The sequence below is a fragment of the Hyaena hyaena genome, unplaced genomic scaffold (assembly GCF_003009895.1).
Source record: "Hyaena hyaena isolate Hyena2069 unplaced genomic scaffold, ASM300989v1 scaffold_61, whole genome shotgun sequence".
In the NCBI taxonomy this organism is placed as follows: domain Eukaryota; kingdom Metazoa; phylum Chordata; class Mammalia; order Carnivora; family Hyaenidae; genus Hyaena; species Hyaena hyaena.
The window spans coordinates 4,113,612-4,129,679 of record NW_024080693.1 but is presented as its reverse complement, the minus strand read 5'-3'; the positions used below and the strand labels follow the sequence as shown (position 1 = coordinate 4,129,679).

General features: G+C 45.1%; 1 protein-coding gene across 1 annotated transcript; it reads left to right on the top strand.

The window, feature by feature from the left end:
* Positions 1-1,571: 1,571 nt before the first annotated feature.
* On the top strand, positions 1,572-12,164 carry CCNE1 (cyclin E1). Its single transcript, XM_039231947.1, has 12 exons — positions 1,572-1,754; positions 2,227-2,278; positions 2,398-2,485; positions 2,701-2,769; positions 6,540-6,685; positions 6,805-6,940; positions 9,605-9,751; positions 10,297-10,392; positions 10,605-10,739; positions 10,848-10,959; positions 11,039-11,196; positions 11,481-12,164. Exons 2-12 carry the CDS (start codon positions 2,256-2,258, stop codon positions 11,601-11,603), a joined length of 1,233 nt encoding a protein of 410 aa, XP_039087878.1. The 5' UTR covers positions 1,572-1,754; positions 2,227-2,255; the 3' UTR covers positions 11,604-12,164.
* Positions 12,165-16,068: the final 3,904 nt, after the last annotated feature.

Below are 16,068 nucleotides of genomic sequence, written 5' to 3'. Positions count from 1 at the left end.
CCGAGCCCCTCGAGGGTCTGCTAGCAGGGACCTCTGGGGATGACACAAGGTATACTCTTCTGTAAGACCCAGACTGTCACTTCAGGAGACTGTTATGATAGTGGGGCAGGGGACAAGACTGTGACTACAAATCTGGGGAGGGTTTGGGAGCCCTCTTACTTGCTGCTGTCTGCAAGTTTAGTACATACAGAAGGTGCTTTCAAGTGACCACTGTTCCACACCTGTATCACTAGCCTGTTCAAGTCCAATAGGGATTCGTCTGTGTGTGTTTTTCAAGAATTCATTCATAAATAGGATTTAAGTGTCTCCCTCCAGGCACTATGCCGAGGGCTGGGGGGTACGGCAGTGAACAAGACACATAGGATAGGGAGAGGGACACCAAACAAGGAAACGGAGGAGCAGGAGTCTTCCTGGTGGCAAGTTCTGTCGGGCAAAAAGGTGGAGAGGAAGTCCTGAGGAGAGGGGTGCTCCAGATTAAGTCGTCACTGAGGACCTGAAGTTCTTGGAAAAGAAGAGCAGCCGCAGGGGCCTTCGCAGGGCACAAGGCCCAAGGCCTCGAGGTGAGAAAGGACAAGGGCGGTGAGGAGATGGGAGGGGGTGCAGGGAAGTCTGAAGGGATGTGAAAGCCAGTTCAAGTGGAGCCCTGTTCGCCAGGACAGGGAGTGCGGATTTGATCCTGGGTCTGATGCGAGCCACTGGGAAGGGCTTTCAGCTAGAAGGGGCTGCCTGGAATCCCCTCGTCGTGGCCGTGAAGAGTCTGTGGGAGAGGGGCATACAGGGTCGGTGTTAAGCTGTTAGCTAAATGAATGGCTTGGATGGATGCGTGGACGTACCTCCATGAAGGGCTGTTTCACCGGCGCCCCAGACCCCGGCGACTGCCGGAGGCACACGTTGTAGGCCAACGACCAGGCGCTGTGACCTTGGGCACATCCCCTCCCCGACTCAGGGCCCGGAACCCTGCGTCTCGGGGGCGGGGAGGACGTGCAAGGAGGGACAGTACGCGCTAGCGGCAGGCTGACCGACCGCGGATCCTCCCGCTCGCCGTTGCCAGACCCCCGACTCAGCCAGAACCTCGCCGCCTGCGGTGTTTACATTCCCCCCGCGCGGGCCACGCGGCCTTTTGCCGCTCCAGCGCCGCTCGACTCCGCCCCCGGAGTCCCGCGGCCCGCCCCTCCGTCGCGCGCGCGCCAGACCTCCCCCGCGTCCCGCCCGCCCGACGCGGCCCCGCCCTCCACCGCGCGCGCCAGCCGGCCTCCCGCGTCCCGCCCCGCGCGGCGCCGCAGCTTGCGCCGCGCAGGCCCCGCCACGGCCCCAGCCCCGCCCCCGCCCCTCCGGCGCGCAGGCCCTGTCACTTAGCCCCGCCCCCGCGCTGGCCCCGCCCCCGTCGGTCCGGAGAGCCTCGGCTGGCCAGCGCCTCGGAGGGGCGGTCCTAAGGCCGGCTGCTGGGCGGGCCCAGGCCCTCGGGCTGCCGCTGAGGGGCTCAGAGCGGCCGGGGCGGGGCGGAGGGTGGCGGGAGGGCGCGAGGGCGGGCCGGGGGCCGGTTCCGCGCGCAGGGATTTTTAAATGTCCCGCTCTTAGCCGGGCGCAGGAGCAGCCGGCTCGGCCGCCAGCGCGGTGTAGGGGGCAGGCGCGGATCCCGCCACCGCCGCGCGCTCGGCCCGCCGCCGCCTCCCGCCTCCCGTCTTCCCGCTCGCCTCTGCCTCCTGCCTCGGGCCTCGGCTCGTGCCGCCTGCCTGCCGCGGAGACGGCTTCGGGTAAGGGCCCTGCCGCGGGGCCACTGGGCTGCGGGACGGTGCGGCGGCGAGGACTCCCAGAGCGCCTGGGTCAGGCCGGGCCAGGGTGGGGGTGGGGCGAGGCCGGGTCGCCGGGTCCCCGAGTCGTCAGCGTGGGGTGCCCCGTCAGGGTGGCTCAGAGACGGACCAGGGGAAGGTGTTGAGGGGGAGACTGAGGCAGCCCGGGCCCCAAGGAAGGCGATGGGCAGGCGAGGATTTCCGGGGGGCGTCCGGGCCCCCCCAACCCCGGGTTCGGACCCAGCATCGCGGGTTGGTGGTGGCGCCGCGGGTGACAGGCCACCTCGGGCCCATCGGCCATTTTCCTGACCGGCCCGGGAGGCTCCCGCCGCCGCCGCCCGCGCGGGAGGGGGAGGGGTGTCCGGGGCAGGCCTGCGGGACTTGGCCCCCCACCTCTGGTCGTCCTCACCCCACTGTCCGGTTTGTGCCCCCCAAGGCCTGAGATCTGATCCCACACCCCAAGCCATGCCGAGGGAGAGAAGGGAGAGGTGAGTGGCCCGGTCGCTGGGAGTGGGGGGGGACGGGAAGGGTGTTCAGCGGGTGGGGGAGGGGTGGACTTAGATTTGGGGAGAACTCACCCTGACCTGTGTGCCACCCTGGCTTATAGGGATGCGAAGGAACGGGACACCATGAAAGAGGAAAGTGGCACCGATGTCTCTGTTCGCTCCAGGAAAAGGAAGGCAAATGTGGCTGTTGTGAGTACAAAGGAGACAGGTGGGGGAGGAGACCCCCTCAATCTTACCTGGGTACCAGACTGGGCTTCACCACATGTTTATTGATAGGGGGTTAATGGGGTGCATTTATTTGGCAGAAATGCTGCCTGTAACCTAACCAACTTTTTCTCTCTTCTGTTTTTGTCTTTGGGTTGTTTGATGTGTTTCCTTGTGGGGTGGGGGTTGTTTTATGTTAGTTTTTGCAGGATCCAGATGAAGAAATCGCAAAAATTGACAGGACTGTGAGAAGCCAGTGCGGCAGTCAGGTTGGTACACTTGCTAACTGGGCCTAGGTGGAGGGCCTCCTGCTCTTTGTGGGTTAAATTGAATCTCAGTCTCCAAAACCCTCCTGCTGAAGGGTTTTTCTCTACCTTTGGCTGCTGTACATATGGCTGAGCTCTGTGCCTGTCAGTGGAACTGACCTCTACCAGCTTTGGGATTCCAGGGAGGTCTTGTGTCCCTGACCGGCAGCTTTGAGATTACAAATATGCGCTGATGTCTGGAAGAACCAGAATGCACATCAAATAACTCAGTCCTCTCCTTTTGCCCTTGAGGAAACTCAGACTCAGAGGAAGAAAGTAACCCAGAGTCCTGTGCAAGCCAGGGGCGGAGTTCATCCCAGAGCCTTGTCTCTGGGCTGGTGAACTGGGGGGAGGGCTCCTGACAGAGCTCTTTGGGTATAATGATGGGGGTTTGTGTGTGTGTTGGTAGCAACCATGAATTCTCTCCATCCACGCTTCTGTTTTTCCATCATGGTGCTTAAGGACCTCCATTCCCCTTCCCACCCCTTTTAGGTCAGGTTTCTAACTTTCCCCCCCTCCTAGAAGTTCTCAGCCTATCTAACAGTTACCTACAGTGATCACTGCTGTCTGGGGCTCGATCTGGCCTCAACCGGAGAGTTAGTGAAACATTCTGTGTAATGATATATGTATCTCAACACATTTTTTTAATGGACTAGTCCATTCCTCTTGTCTCTCTTTCTTGGAGTTACCTCCAAATTTCCTGCGTGCTCATGATATCATTGCAATATCAGAAGTTCTTAGCCGAAAAAGCTTATGTTATCTCTCTACCTCCAGAAATGGCTGGAGACCATAGTTAATGGCTCCAGCAGGGGAAGCAGCCAATCTCCAAACTAGTGGATCAGGCCTTCCGACCCTATCACGGATAAAAGCTGAGCAGGAATAGTATTTGAGCTGAGGGCAATGGTCCCAACTAGGGTAGCAGTGGGCAGCACATCACTTTGTTGGGCGGTAGGCAACAGCCATAGCTGGTTCTAGAAGAGTGAAGGGCTTTAAAGCAGTGGGTTTGCAGTAACAGTTGTCACTGCATGTAAGACTCTAGGAATTAGCATTTCTGGGACAGTCCACTGAATATTGAACGAGGGGTTGATGATTTCCTTCTCTATTAGAAGGAGAAATACTTTATTCACTTTAGGGAATGAAATGAGACAATGCATCCCAGTTCTTTCCTTTTCTTTTTCTCTCCTTAAAACAAACAAACTTAGCAGTTTGATTTTTGTGGGGTATGATAAAATGGATCTCCGCTTTGTGAAACTCAAGGTTGCTTATTTTCCCACCTGTTTTTGAGTTGAAATTTCCAACTGAGAATAAAGCAAAGGCATCCCTATTGACTTCTTAAGAGTTTTAGAGTACTTTGTGTTCTCAAGGATAATCTGAGCAGTGGTAGGGTACCTAAGTGGGGCTGTCTGTGGTCCTATCCCTAAATTGCAGATGGTTGATAACTGTGGTACGTGAATAGCCATATCATTTCCCACTAACTAGAAGGAATTTTCATAGTTGTTCAGAGATTAATGACAACAGGTTTCTGCACATTTTGTAGAGCAGATAGCTTGAAAATTGTCCATCTGTTTACAGAGGAATTGTTGTCTTTTGTTATTTCTCTGTGTAGATTCATGAAGCTAGAGTTTTGGGGTAACACAACCTTTTTCCCTATTAATGACACACAATTTTTCTCAGTAGTTACAGTACAATACAGTACAATAGCCTTGAACCACTTGTAGCCATTATGCTAAACTCATTATAAATGTTTCATCAAGACCACAGAGAACCTTTGATTCCTACCTTAGGACTTTCTTAACAAGAATAACCTGTTATCTAAAATCCATTTAACACATCCATTTTGTTTAAGTTTTTGCATAAGACCCAGCCTTTTTGTTTAAGTGAAATGCTGGGCTTTCCGTGAGTTACTTCTCAGAACCTAATTTACATAGGTAATTCTTAATTAAAAGTGGCATAAGAAGTCAGAAGTGATTAGAAATAGTCAAAATTGGTCTCTTGCTCTTATCCCATTCCTTCCTAAAGTTGGACCGATCTCATCTCCTTTGAAACCCAGTATAGGCTCAAGTTAAGGGCCAACTTTCAGAACCATGTGTCCCCTTGTGGTTCACCCAATTTGTCTATGAACCTGCAGGTTGAAAATTGCTGCCATTTTATCCCCCAAAGTCTGCTCTCTGCTATTTCAGCCATCTGGCTGTAGAGGGTGGCTCCCAGCTTCTGCCTTCAAAACCAGAATTCATTCTTGAATGAAGAGCAACTTGAAGCATTTGTAATGTGACCCTTTTTGAGTCAAGGAAATACTACCAGCACGTGATACTAGAGCTGGGAAGAGGAGGCTGCCCTTCTGGAACAGCTGTTGGCAGGAGCTGTCATGGCTAATTTGCATGCCCAGTTCTTTGCACCCTGGGTGGAGAAGAGCTTTATCCTGCTTTGCTCTCTTAGCACACTGAAAGTGCTCTGGCTTCCTCTGAGAGTGGTTGCTGTGCTGTGATAGCCTGCCTCTACCATACCTTCCAGGTAGCACCTGGGATGCAAGGCCCCATGCTCATTTCTAGTCATCCCATTGTCCTTTCTCTAGTCAACCTTCATGAACTGTCTGCTTAAAAAAAAATGCCAGTCTCAGACTTCCACAGGGCTTCCATGATGGTGGGATTGTTACCTGCCATATTGTCAACAAAATCATTCTTATAATTCAAAAGTCAATCATAGGTTTCTTTTCAGAGTAGGATGATAAACAGAGTAGCTTTAAAGAGAAAATTTTCCAAATGGCAAAATGACCTTAGTATTTTTCAAATATTGAAAATTGAATAAAATTAAGGATCTGGAACCTTTAAAAGAAATGCAAATTTCTTGGGTTTTTAATGATGGTTTATTCACTTATCAGTTATTTGAATCTTTTTTTTGTAAGACTTTGGGAGCAGAATTCAAAGGTCTTCATGGGTATCTGGCTTCTATCTCCACAGACTCCTTAGTATAACCTGTGGCCATTCCTGGATTTGGTTTTAACTAGGCAGATATTCTTTCTTGTTTTGTTTTGAGTTAAGGAAAACAAAAGATCCCCATTATGTAATACATTAGGCTGTTATTAACACCCGAAAGATGTCACATTTGATGGGTTTTTGTTTTAAGGTGGGGAGACTTTAAATATAGATGGTAATCAATTTACATTTTTGATCTTTTATACTGGTGAATGTGGAGAGCTTATGCAACTCGATCTTTTATTGGAAATTCTTTCACTTTTAAGAAATTTTAGAGAGTTAGTTGTACTTGTTAAAGAATAAATTTTTGAGTTGTGACCAGATAATCCCATGAGATACTTCAGAATTTATGCCCAGTATCTTACTGATCTGCAAATGGATTTACAATTTTGTTTTGTTTTGTTTGTATTGTATTGTATTGTAAAAGGTGTTGGTGTTTTATCTTAACCCCTCTTGCATCCATCTTACTGCTCAGGTACTTATAAGTGTGACAGCGTAGAGGATACAAATGCTACTGACTTTGTAGTTTTCTTAGATATTTACTGTATAGACTCTTAAGTCAATAACAAATGAAATGAAAGCTTGGAGTCATTACTGTGGTTTTTACTTACCTGTTCCATCTTCATCTTAATTTAAGCCAGAATATGTATTTAGGTCTGCAGCGTTAAGATATTTTCTGTTTTACTAGCTGTTCTACAAATCAATGAACGTAAAAATAGCTGGTTCACATCAAACGTTTAAAAATATGTTTTTCTTTTATAGCCTTGGGATGGTAATTCAGTGTGTGAAAACCCCTGTTCCTTGATTCCTACACCTGACAAAGAAGAGGATGAGCCAACATATCCAAGTTCCACATGCGGGCCTCAGAGTTTCATGCCCTCCAGAGCCTCACCACTGCCTCTCCTGAAGTAAGTTGACTACCACATGCCTTCCAGAGCTCTTCCTCCTTGTGCTCAATCACACCAAGTTAGAATGGACGCATACTGACACCTACCTTTTGTTTTTCACTTGGTTTTGTGTTTTGTAGCTGGGCAAATAGAGACGAGGTTTGGAAAATTATGTTAAACAAGGAAAAGACATACTTACGGGATAAGCACTTTATGCAGCGGCACCCTCTCCTGCAGCCTAAAATGCGAGCAATTCTTCTGGATTGGTTAATGGAGGTGAGTTTGAGTCTTCCTGCTGCCTGGAAGCATTGACCACATCTAGAATCTTCTGTGCTATTATAATCTCTTTTGTGTGTTTGATCCCATTGACATATTCTGTGTCTCTGAAACTGGTATATATACTTCAGTAGTCTAATGTTTCGCTTGCATTCTTTCTTAGAATTTCTGAAGTCTCCTTTACCTCTTAGATGCTTTTAAGTTGGCTTCTAATTTATTTCTTCAAAGTTCAAATAATTACAGAAGTTCTATTTTCCACTTAACTGTAAATATTGATATTTGGTCTTTGTTAATTAAATTACTTTTAAATATATCCAATGGAATGCAGATAACAGCTATTTGATAGCCACTATCATAAGTTTTAAAAATATAGGAACAGGCTTATCTTTAACAGAGAGCTTACATTGTTCCTTTTTAACTCTTTAGATCCATTTCTCTTTCCCCACAGAATATCCTCTTAAGAAAATATATTGTTCAATTCTTTTATTGGCCACACTATCATACTTCTCTGCAACAGCTGATCAAAAGAACAAGTATTGGGGTGGCTCAGTCGGTTAAGCAACTGACTTCGACTCAGGTCATGCTCTCATGGTTCATGAGTTTGAGCCCCACTGTTAGTGCAGAGACCACTTCAGATCTTCTGTCTCCCTCTTTCTTGGCCCTTTGCCCGCACATTAACCTCACGAGGAGTTCTTTCTCAACCTGTGAGTTCAGAAAACGGCTCCCAATAATGAGGCCTATTCAGATTTTTTATTTCTTCATGAGTTAGTCTGAGTAGGTTTTGTGTTTCTAGGAATTTGTCCATTTTGTATAGGCTATCCAATTTATTGGAATACAGTTGTTCACAGTACTCTCCTATAATCCTTTTTATTTCTATATAATTAGTAGCAACGTCCTCATTTTCATTTCTGACTTTAGTAACTTGAGTCTTCTTTCTTTTTTCTTAGTCTCTCTTTCTCTCAAAAATAAACATTAAAAAAATTAAGAAAAAGAACAAGTATTACACAGTTTGCTGGGTAATTGTTAAATAAAAATATTGTATAGGCAGTGTACTTCTTTCTGAGAGGAAGGTTGGGTGACTCAGTAGTGCTTCTTGGACACCTTTGTAAGTCTTGGGTGATGAGAAATGGGATTTCATCTGTGATGTTGAAGGACATCTCAGGCAGATCCATTTTATGGAAAAGGACATATGGAAGTTGAGTACCTAAATATTCCCTAAAAACAAACTGCCGTGTACTCTTTGGAAAAGTGTGTATCCAGCGGTATGTGTACCCATTATGCTCATCCTAGAATCAAATCCCCTACTGCCACCATCTGTGTGTCTTCATCAGGCAAGTCACTTAACTGAGGATCTTGGTTTTCTCACCTGTAATATTTTCTAGCAGTGTTTCCCTTGCAGAATTTATATGGATTAGAAATAGTCTGTATGAAGTGCAGCTTACATAGTCCGCAAGATAGCTGTTTAGACCATTATTAATCTGCTTTTCTTTATTGGTCTCTGGATATAGTAACATTTTCTGTACTGAGTTCTTTGGCAGGTCTGCTTGAAACTAGGGCCCTTGCAGGTGCCCTCCACAGGCCCACTCTGGCACATAGACTTTCTGGGCCCTTTGCGTCAGTTTATAATTCCTTGAAGCAATAGATGTAGTGGCTTGTATTCTCCCAGGCTCCAACTCATTAGATGTTGTGACTGAGAAGTTCTATTCTGTATAATGCAGTTGATGCCAAATACTTTAAGGAAGGTTTTTCTCTGAAAGTCCGTCAAAAGAAAGTCATGTAATCCCATTGAAAAGACAGAAAAGAACGGTAACCTTTTTTGTCCTCGCTGAGACAGTACTTGAGGCTTGTTTGCAGTGATACCATTTCTCAGCCTCTAGCCCAGCCAGGAAGTCTGCACACATGTGGGAAAGGTGGCGCTCATGCTGTGTGCCCAATGTGAGCTGGGTGACATAGGCCTGAGAGTTTTGTTCCTGAGAGGACAGAAGCTCTAGTTTCACTTCTGATCAGACTGTAATTGTGTTACTTTATGAAAACTGACTTTAAACATGCCCTAGCCTGGACTTTAGGTGAATCACCTCTTTGGTGATTGGTGGCATTTTCTGTTAATGTTCTGTTGTTTCTCTGGTGCCTTTTCTACTTTTTATGCCCATGAATTTCACTTATACCTGGGAAGGCCTGTTTAGAAATAGTAGTTTTATATGCATAATCAGACATTTGATGGTGGTGGTAAGTTGCGATCTAACATTTCTTTGGTTGTCTTTAGTTCCCTTATGCACACCATTTTACCCTCTCTCTCAGCAGTCCTATGAGGTAGGCAGGGCAGGCATGGTCCTCATATTATAGTTCAAGATAATCGTTCAGTTTTTCCATGAAAATGCTGCTTTACCAGGTGATGAACATACCTTTCTCCCCCTACCTATGAAGATTTGCTCTTACTATTATTATATAGATCATAAAACACTTAATCCTTGTATGTGGGTTCCAGTTTTTCATTGTGTGTGTGCTTGGGGCCAAACAAGGTAACAATCCTTTCAGAAAAGCAAAGTTCACTCTCTCTTGATTTGGTTATATTGTCCTTCACCAAAACTCATGGCAAGTGTTTTGTTTTGTTTTTGTCTTTCTTTTTTCCTCAAGTAACTGCTCTAAAACTTACTTTTTTTTCAGGTGTGTGAAGTCTATAAACTTCATAGAGAGACATTTTACTTGGCACAGGATTTCTTTGATCGGTATATGGCAACACAACAAAATATTGTAAAAACACTTTTACAGCTTATTGGGATTTCATCTTTATTTATTGCTGCCAAACTTGAGGTAAATCATTTTCAAATGTTATGTAGCATATACTGTTTCTTGAGATCCTCTGAGATTACTGGAAGAGGCCAACTTTTTTTCTACATTTTTCTAATTTGAGGTTGTCTAAAGTAAAGATACAGGCAGAAAGGGCTAGAAATTAACTAAGAAGTGAGAGAAGTAGTGAGTCTATAAAATGTTTAGGTTAATGTAGTTACTTTAAGCCAAAAATTTGAACTTTGACCCAAGAGGATTAAAATTTTGGAGTGTTTAGAAGGGCAGATGGGCCTAACTTGCAAACATGTTACTAAAGGTATTAAAAAGGGTGAAAATTTCAAAACTCTTCCCACTGAGTAGAAGTTGTGTATGCATTTCTTTATTGCTAAGGGGGTGGTGTTTCTTTCATAGTGAATACATTTTGACCAGCAGAGTAGCTCCTGTAGGTATTCCATGGTGCTCCCTCTCTCTCTTTTCATGGTAAAATACTAAAAATATTTGGATGTACATTATAAGTTAAAACTATTAGAGATTTTTGCTAGTTGCTTCTCCCTTATATATCCTTTTAGGAAATCTATCCTCCAAAGCTGCACCAGTTTGCATATGTTACAGATGGGGCTTGTTCGGGAGAAGAAATTCTTAGCATGGAATTAATCATTATGAAGGTAGGTTACAAGTTAATTTTTCAGTCCTTTTTAAAAAATGCATACATAATAGCTTTTCCACATTAGTGTGAGTGCATCTGGTTAGGTGTTCTCCAGATGGACACATTGTGGTGTGGAACATGGCTGTGTTTTGAACTTCTTTAGAGGCCCAAGGGGAGCAGAAATAGCTTTTTCTTTTCTGTACCATTGGTCTCTTTTCTGTTTTTCCTTAGGCCCTTAAGTGGCATTTAAGTCCCCTGACCATTGTGTCCTGGCTGAATGTATATATGCAGGTTGCATATCTAAATGACTTATATGAAGTGCTCCTGCCACAGTACCCCCAGCAAATCTTCATACAGATTGCAGAGGTAAGTGACTCTTACCTCTATGGGGCTACCTACCCTGTCATTAGATCGCATAAATGTAGAAGGGATGTATGGTGGCCATCTGCCTCAGTGTTCTTTTCTTCTCCATAGCTTTTAGATCTTTGTGTCCTGGATGTTGGCTGCTTAGAATTTCCCTATGGTGTACTTGCTGCTTCTGCCTTGTATCATTTCTCTTCCTCTGAGTTGATGCAAAAGGTTTCAGGTACGTTGCCTTTCCGGTCCATTCATAAGGTCTATTAAACTTACAAACCATTTGAGCCTAAAATTTATTTTCATTGCAGGGTATCAGTGGTGTGATATAGAGAAGTGTGTCAAGTGGATGGTTCCATTTGCCATGGTTATAAGGGAGACAGGAAGTTCAAAACTCAAGCACTTCAGGGGAGTTCCTGCTGAAGATGCGCACAACATCCAGACCCATATAAACAGCTTGGATTTGCTGGTCAGTAGCCTTCCTTGTTTCCCAGATAAATTCTTAAAGCCGCTTAACTACCCTCTTCACTTTTCTTCAGACAGGCTCCAGATATCCCAGAAAGACTCCCAATTCTTTTAGTTCCTTAAAAAAAGAAAAATTGTGGTCAATAGATGCCATGTCTAAATAGCGTGTAGACCAGACTTTTAGATTGTTCTTTTTCTCCCTCATTTTCATAGAAAAGAGCACACAGAGTGCGAAGCCCAAAGGATACACTCTTCCATTTTAACATCTCTCACTCTTATTCTTACCAGGACAAAGCCCAAGCAAAGAAAGCCATATTGTCTGAACAAAATAGGATTTCTCCTCTCCCCACCGGGGTCCTCACTCCCCCACAGAGCAGCAAGAAGCAGAGCAGTGGGCAGGGGACTGCGTGACCACACCAGCATTCTCCACCAAAGACAGTTGTGCGGAAGCGCCTGCTCCAAGTTCTCTTCTGTGCACCGTGGCAGAGGCACACATTAGCTTTTACAGATATTTAAATGGAAGAGCATGTCTCTTCCGCAACCGAAGTGTTTCTGTGGATGGCATTGGACAGGGAGAAGTGTTTTTTATTGAACGCTTAGATTTTTTTAAATAAGTGGGTCAAGTACACCAGCCACCTCCAGAACACCAATGAGTGCTCCAGATGCTGCTAAGGAGGGTGATACTTGACTTGATTGACTATTCACACGGATAACAAAGGCTTGAAGTCGAGGAGTGCCACGTCGCTGTTGGTCTTCCCTTGGGTGTTCTGGGTTGTGTCGTACTGAGTGAGGCAGGTGGTTGTGAGCGTTGTGATGTGGAGCCCACAACCAGCTGTGCTGGGGGCCTGCCCTTTTCACACTATCAGTTGACAATATACAATGCCTTTTATGAACTGTTATTTTGTAAGTGCTGCTATGTCTATCCGTTTTTTAATAAAGATAACACTGTCTTTGAGACAGCTGGTTTTACGAGCTATGTCTGATCATTTAAGTTAGAAGTCACCTTTGAATGTGGCTATATTAGGTTCTCTTTTTTAACTTCATACTTCTTGATGCTCACATCTTTCAAGCAAATATATTTAAAAGAAAACTTTTGACATGAACTCTAGGTGCAGCCTTAAAGGCCTCCCACGGGTCCCCTGGGGTGGGAATGAAGCTTCCATTTGGCATTTTTCCCACAATGCCCTGCTCAGTGGCTGCTCAGGGGTGGCTCACTGGCTGGCTCCAGGGTAGTGGGGAAGTCCTGTCTGCATCCAAGAGGATTCCTAAGTATAATTTCTGTCCTAGGATAGGCAAAAAGATATAAAGAATCTGTAATTAGTGTTACCTAATGCTTTTGGTCCTTACTCAAATCTTAACCTAAAGAACTTTTGTTTGGAGAACTTGTTAATGTAGCCTAAAACCAAAGTATGAAGAAAAAAATGTAAAATAACATTATATGTAGCTCAAGCCAGATGTCAGTGTACGGGCTGTTCTCTGACCACGGATGCAGTCACCACATGCCTTGCTAATGGAGGAGGCCACTATCCACTTTAAGGCCTAATGTGTATAGTACACATTGCATTTTGTTGAACATTCTCATGGTGGTCATGTCAAGTTTTGTGTTCTACTTTCTTGCAGTGCTTTGGTGTATGTATGGGTTCATAAAAGGGAGGGTGAATGAGCAAATAAATCCCACTTATTTTTGACGTATTCTATCTCATTTTCTAAAATTGTGTCTAAAGTAGAGAAACAGTCATTTTAAAGCCGTACCATATTTAGATGAAGTTGGAGAGAGACCCTACTCTTTCACATTACGATGTCATAGTTTTCTAAGCTTTAATACAGTTTTCCTAATAAATGCATTATAAACGTACATGTTACAATATTTAGTCAAATGGTACTCCTAGCCAATTATTCATCTTAGGCAGAGATGTTCCCACCTTAAAAAAGCAGTGAATTTTAAATGGTAATCATTTGTAAGTAACTTGTTAGAAAAACCCTAAAAGTGGTTAATTTACACTTGGCATTTTCTATGCAAAATTATTGCACTGAAAACATTTCTATTTCTCAAAGCTTTAGGTAAGTTTGAGGGCTTGGCACATGTGAGGTAACTGGTTCGAAAGCACGTTTGAAGTAAATACTACATAGGTTGTTTGGCCCTTGTTATCGCAGAGCATCGCTGGATCCACTGAGGTGAGAATGCCTTACATGTAGACTTCAGAGTGTTGCATTTCGGGAATCACTGTTTTGTTTTTGTTTTTATTAAATGGCAGTGTTGCCATGGGCAACTCTTAATCACCTGTGCTCAGAGGATGAGTCCTGGATGGATAAGTGAAACTCAGAGTAATCAATATTTTCTGTGACCCTGCCGGAAACCCTAAGAGCCACTAGTAAGAAAATCAAGTTTCCCTCATTGAAGGAGCTCCTCCTTTTGCTAGTAGTCAGTACAAACTTTGGCCCCTCATCGATTACTCTGCATAGCCATCTGCCAAGTCAATTATGTTCTGCAATTCAGCTAAAACCAGGTGAGGCCCGCTGATGCCAAGTAGACATCAGGGGTGAAAATGGCAGTTCTGGTCAACCTGGGTGAACAGACACTGAGGCAGAGGGGGGGAGCAGGAAGGACCCAGAAAAGGAGGTAATATGGCCTCTTAGTCTAACTTCCTTGTGTTAGAGGAGAAACTAAGAGTAACTTATTGACCAACCATGAAGGCTGATTGGATTGTGGTAGAGCAAACCACATCCTCACGTCCTGCCCCAGCTTGCAGTTCACTGGCTAGACCTCACCAGAGCTGCTCTGGTGTCTTCCCCTCCTCCCCCAGTGCCGAAGAAAGAAAACACTGGTCTTTTTTTTTTTTTTTTTCCAGATGATTCTGACACTGTTTAATCCTGTGGCTTTTTTTTCTTTTTCTTTTTCTTTTTTTTTTACAAATAGTTTATTGTCAAATTAGTTTCCACATAACACTCAGTGCTCATCCCCACAAGTGCCCTCCTCCATGCCCATCCCTCCTCCCCCCCACATCCATCAGTCCTCAGTTTTTGTCAGCATTCAAGAGTCTCTCATGGTTTGCCTCTTTCCCTTTACCCCACCATTTCCCCCCTTCTTCTCCCCCTTGTTCCTCTGTCAAGTTCCTCCTAATCCTCCTATACGTGCAAACATGATATTTGTCCTTCTCTGCCTGACTTATTTCGCTAAGCATAACACCCTCAAGGTCCATCCATGTTGCTACACATGGCCAGATTTCACTGTTTCTCATTGCCATGTAGTATTCCATGGTATAGATAAACCACATCTTCTTGATCCATTCATCTGTTGATGGACACTTAGGCTCTTTCCATGTTTTGGCTATTGTTGAGAGTGCTGCTATGAACATTGGGGTACATGTGCTCCTATGCCTCAGCATTTCCGTATCCCTTGGGTAAATTCCTAGCAGTGCTATTGCTGGGTCCTAGGGGAGTTCTATTGTTAGTTTCCTTAGGAACCTCCACACCGTTTTCCAGAGGGGCTGTACCAGTTTACATTCCCACCAACAATGTAGGAGGGTGCCCGTTTCTCCACATCCTTGCCAGCATCTAGAGTTCTCTGATTTGCTCATTTTAGCCACTCTGACTGGCGAAGAAAACACTGGTCTTAAGGTAGAACCTGTCGAAGGCTTTCCAATGCCATCTTCCCTGTGGAACTTGGACACCTCGTTGTTTCATGGATTTCATATCAAGGGGATAAATAGATGAGACTGAGGTTCACATGGACTTTAAGTTCCTAAAGGCAGATAAGTAAAGCTTTTGAGCCCTTTAAGGTTTGGAGCACAGTGCAAGATACACTTCTAGCCTCTAACTCAGACACAAACGAGATTGGAGTTTATTCGGGCAAAATCAGGCTGTAGCTCAGAGCAGAGTTGGAAAGAGAAATCAAATCTGATAATGTCTAGTCATATTTACCCAACCGTGCATTTTCCTACCACATGTTCAACATTTTGAAATTCAAATCACATTTATACCTTGGACATTGTTAGAAGACTATTTTTATCCCTGCTGTAATCATCTAATTTGCTGATTACAGGTCTCAAATTGCCACAGAGAACTCAATTTTTGAAAGAATTGTCCTGTTTGATCAAATATGTTATTCAAGCAATGCAGTCATTTGTTCCACAAGGTTACCTGCCAGGCAGAGCTAACCAGGAGTAATAGCATTAGAAGCCTATACTTAAAATCAAGCATTAGCTAATCTGCCTGTGACAATAGAGTCTTAAATATAATTTGCTGCAGATACTTCAGTCCCTGCACTGACAGACAATTGCATTTTGTATTCAGTGAGCATAGATTTTTCCTAACTCATCCCAACTCCAAATTTAACTCCAAAAGACTCTAATGTGCTCAGTTTCACAGGCTTACCAGGTACTATTTCCCAGGAGCCTCAGACAGGAGGGCAATACTGTCCTGCATTGAATAAATACTCCCTCTGCCACCCCCCAGCCATCTTTTAAATTGCTTTTCCTGATCAATGCCAATTCCGAAAACTGTGTAGCACCTGACTGCAGTGAGTTCTGATGTGGGCTTCCCTAGGATGATGTGAGGCACCCTCACTTGCTGCCTCCCCCCCGCCCCCATGCTGGAGACAAAAGCACACGGGGCACAGCCATAGAGCTCAGGTGAGCGTGCATCCTCCCCCTTAGCCAGTTAAGAGTACTCACGAGTCCACAGAAGAAGTGGGAGATGAGGCAGAGGAGGTGACAGAGGCCACATCACAATGGGCTTTTACGCGTCAAGCCGAACACAGACCTGATATCCCTATATGTATGGAGAGCAGGGAGCTGGTGTTTGTGAAGAGGGTGGTGATATGCTCAGAGCTACGTCAGGAGGCAGGAGTTGAAGAAACAAGCCCAGAGTTCCACCT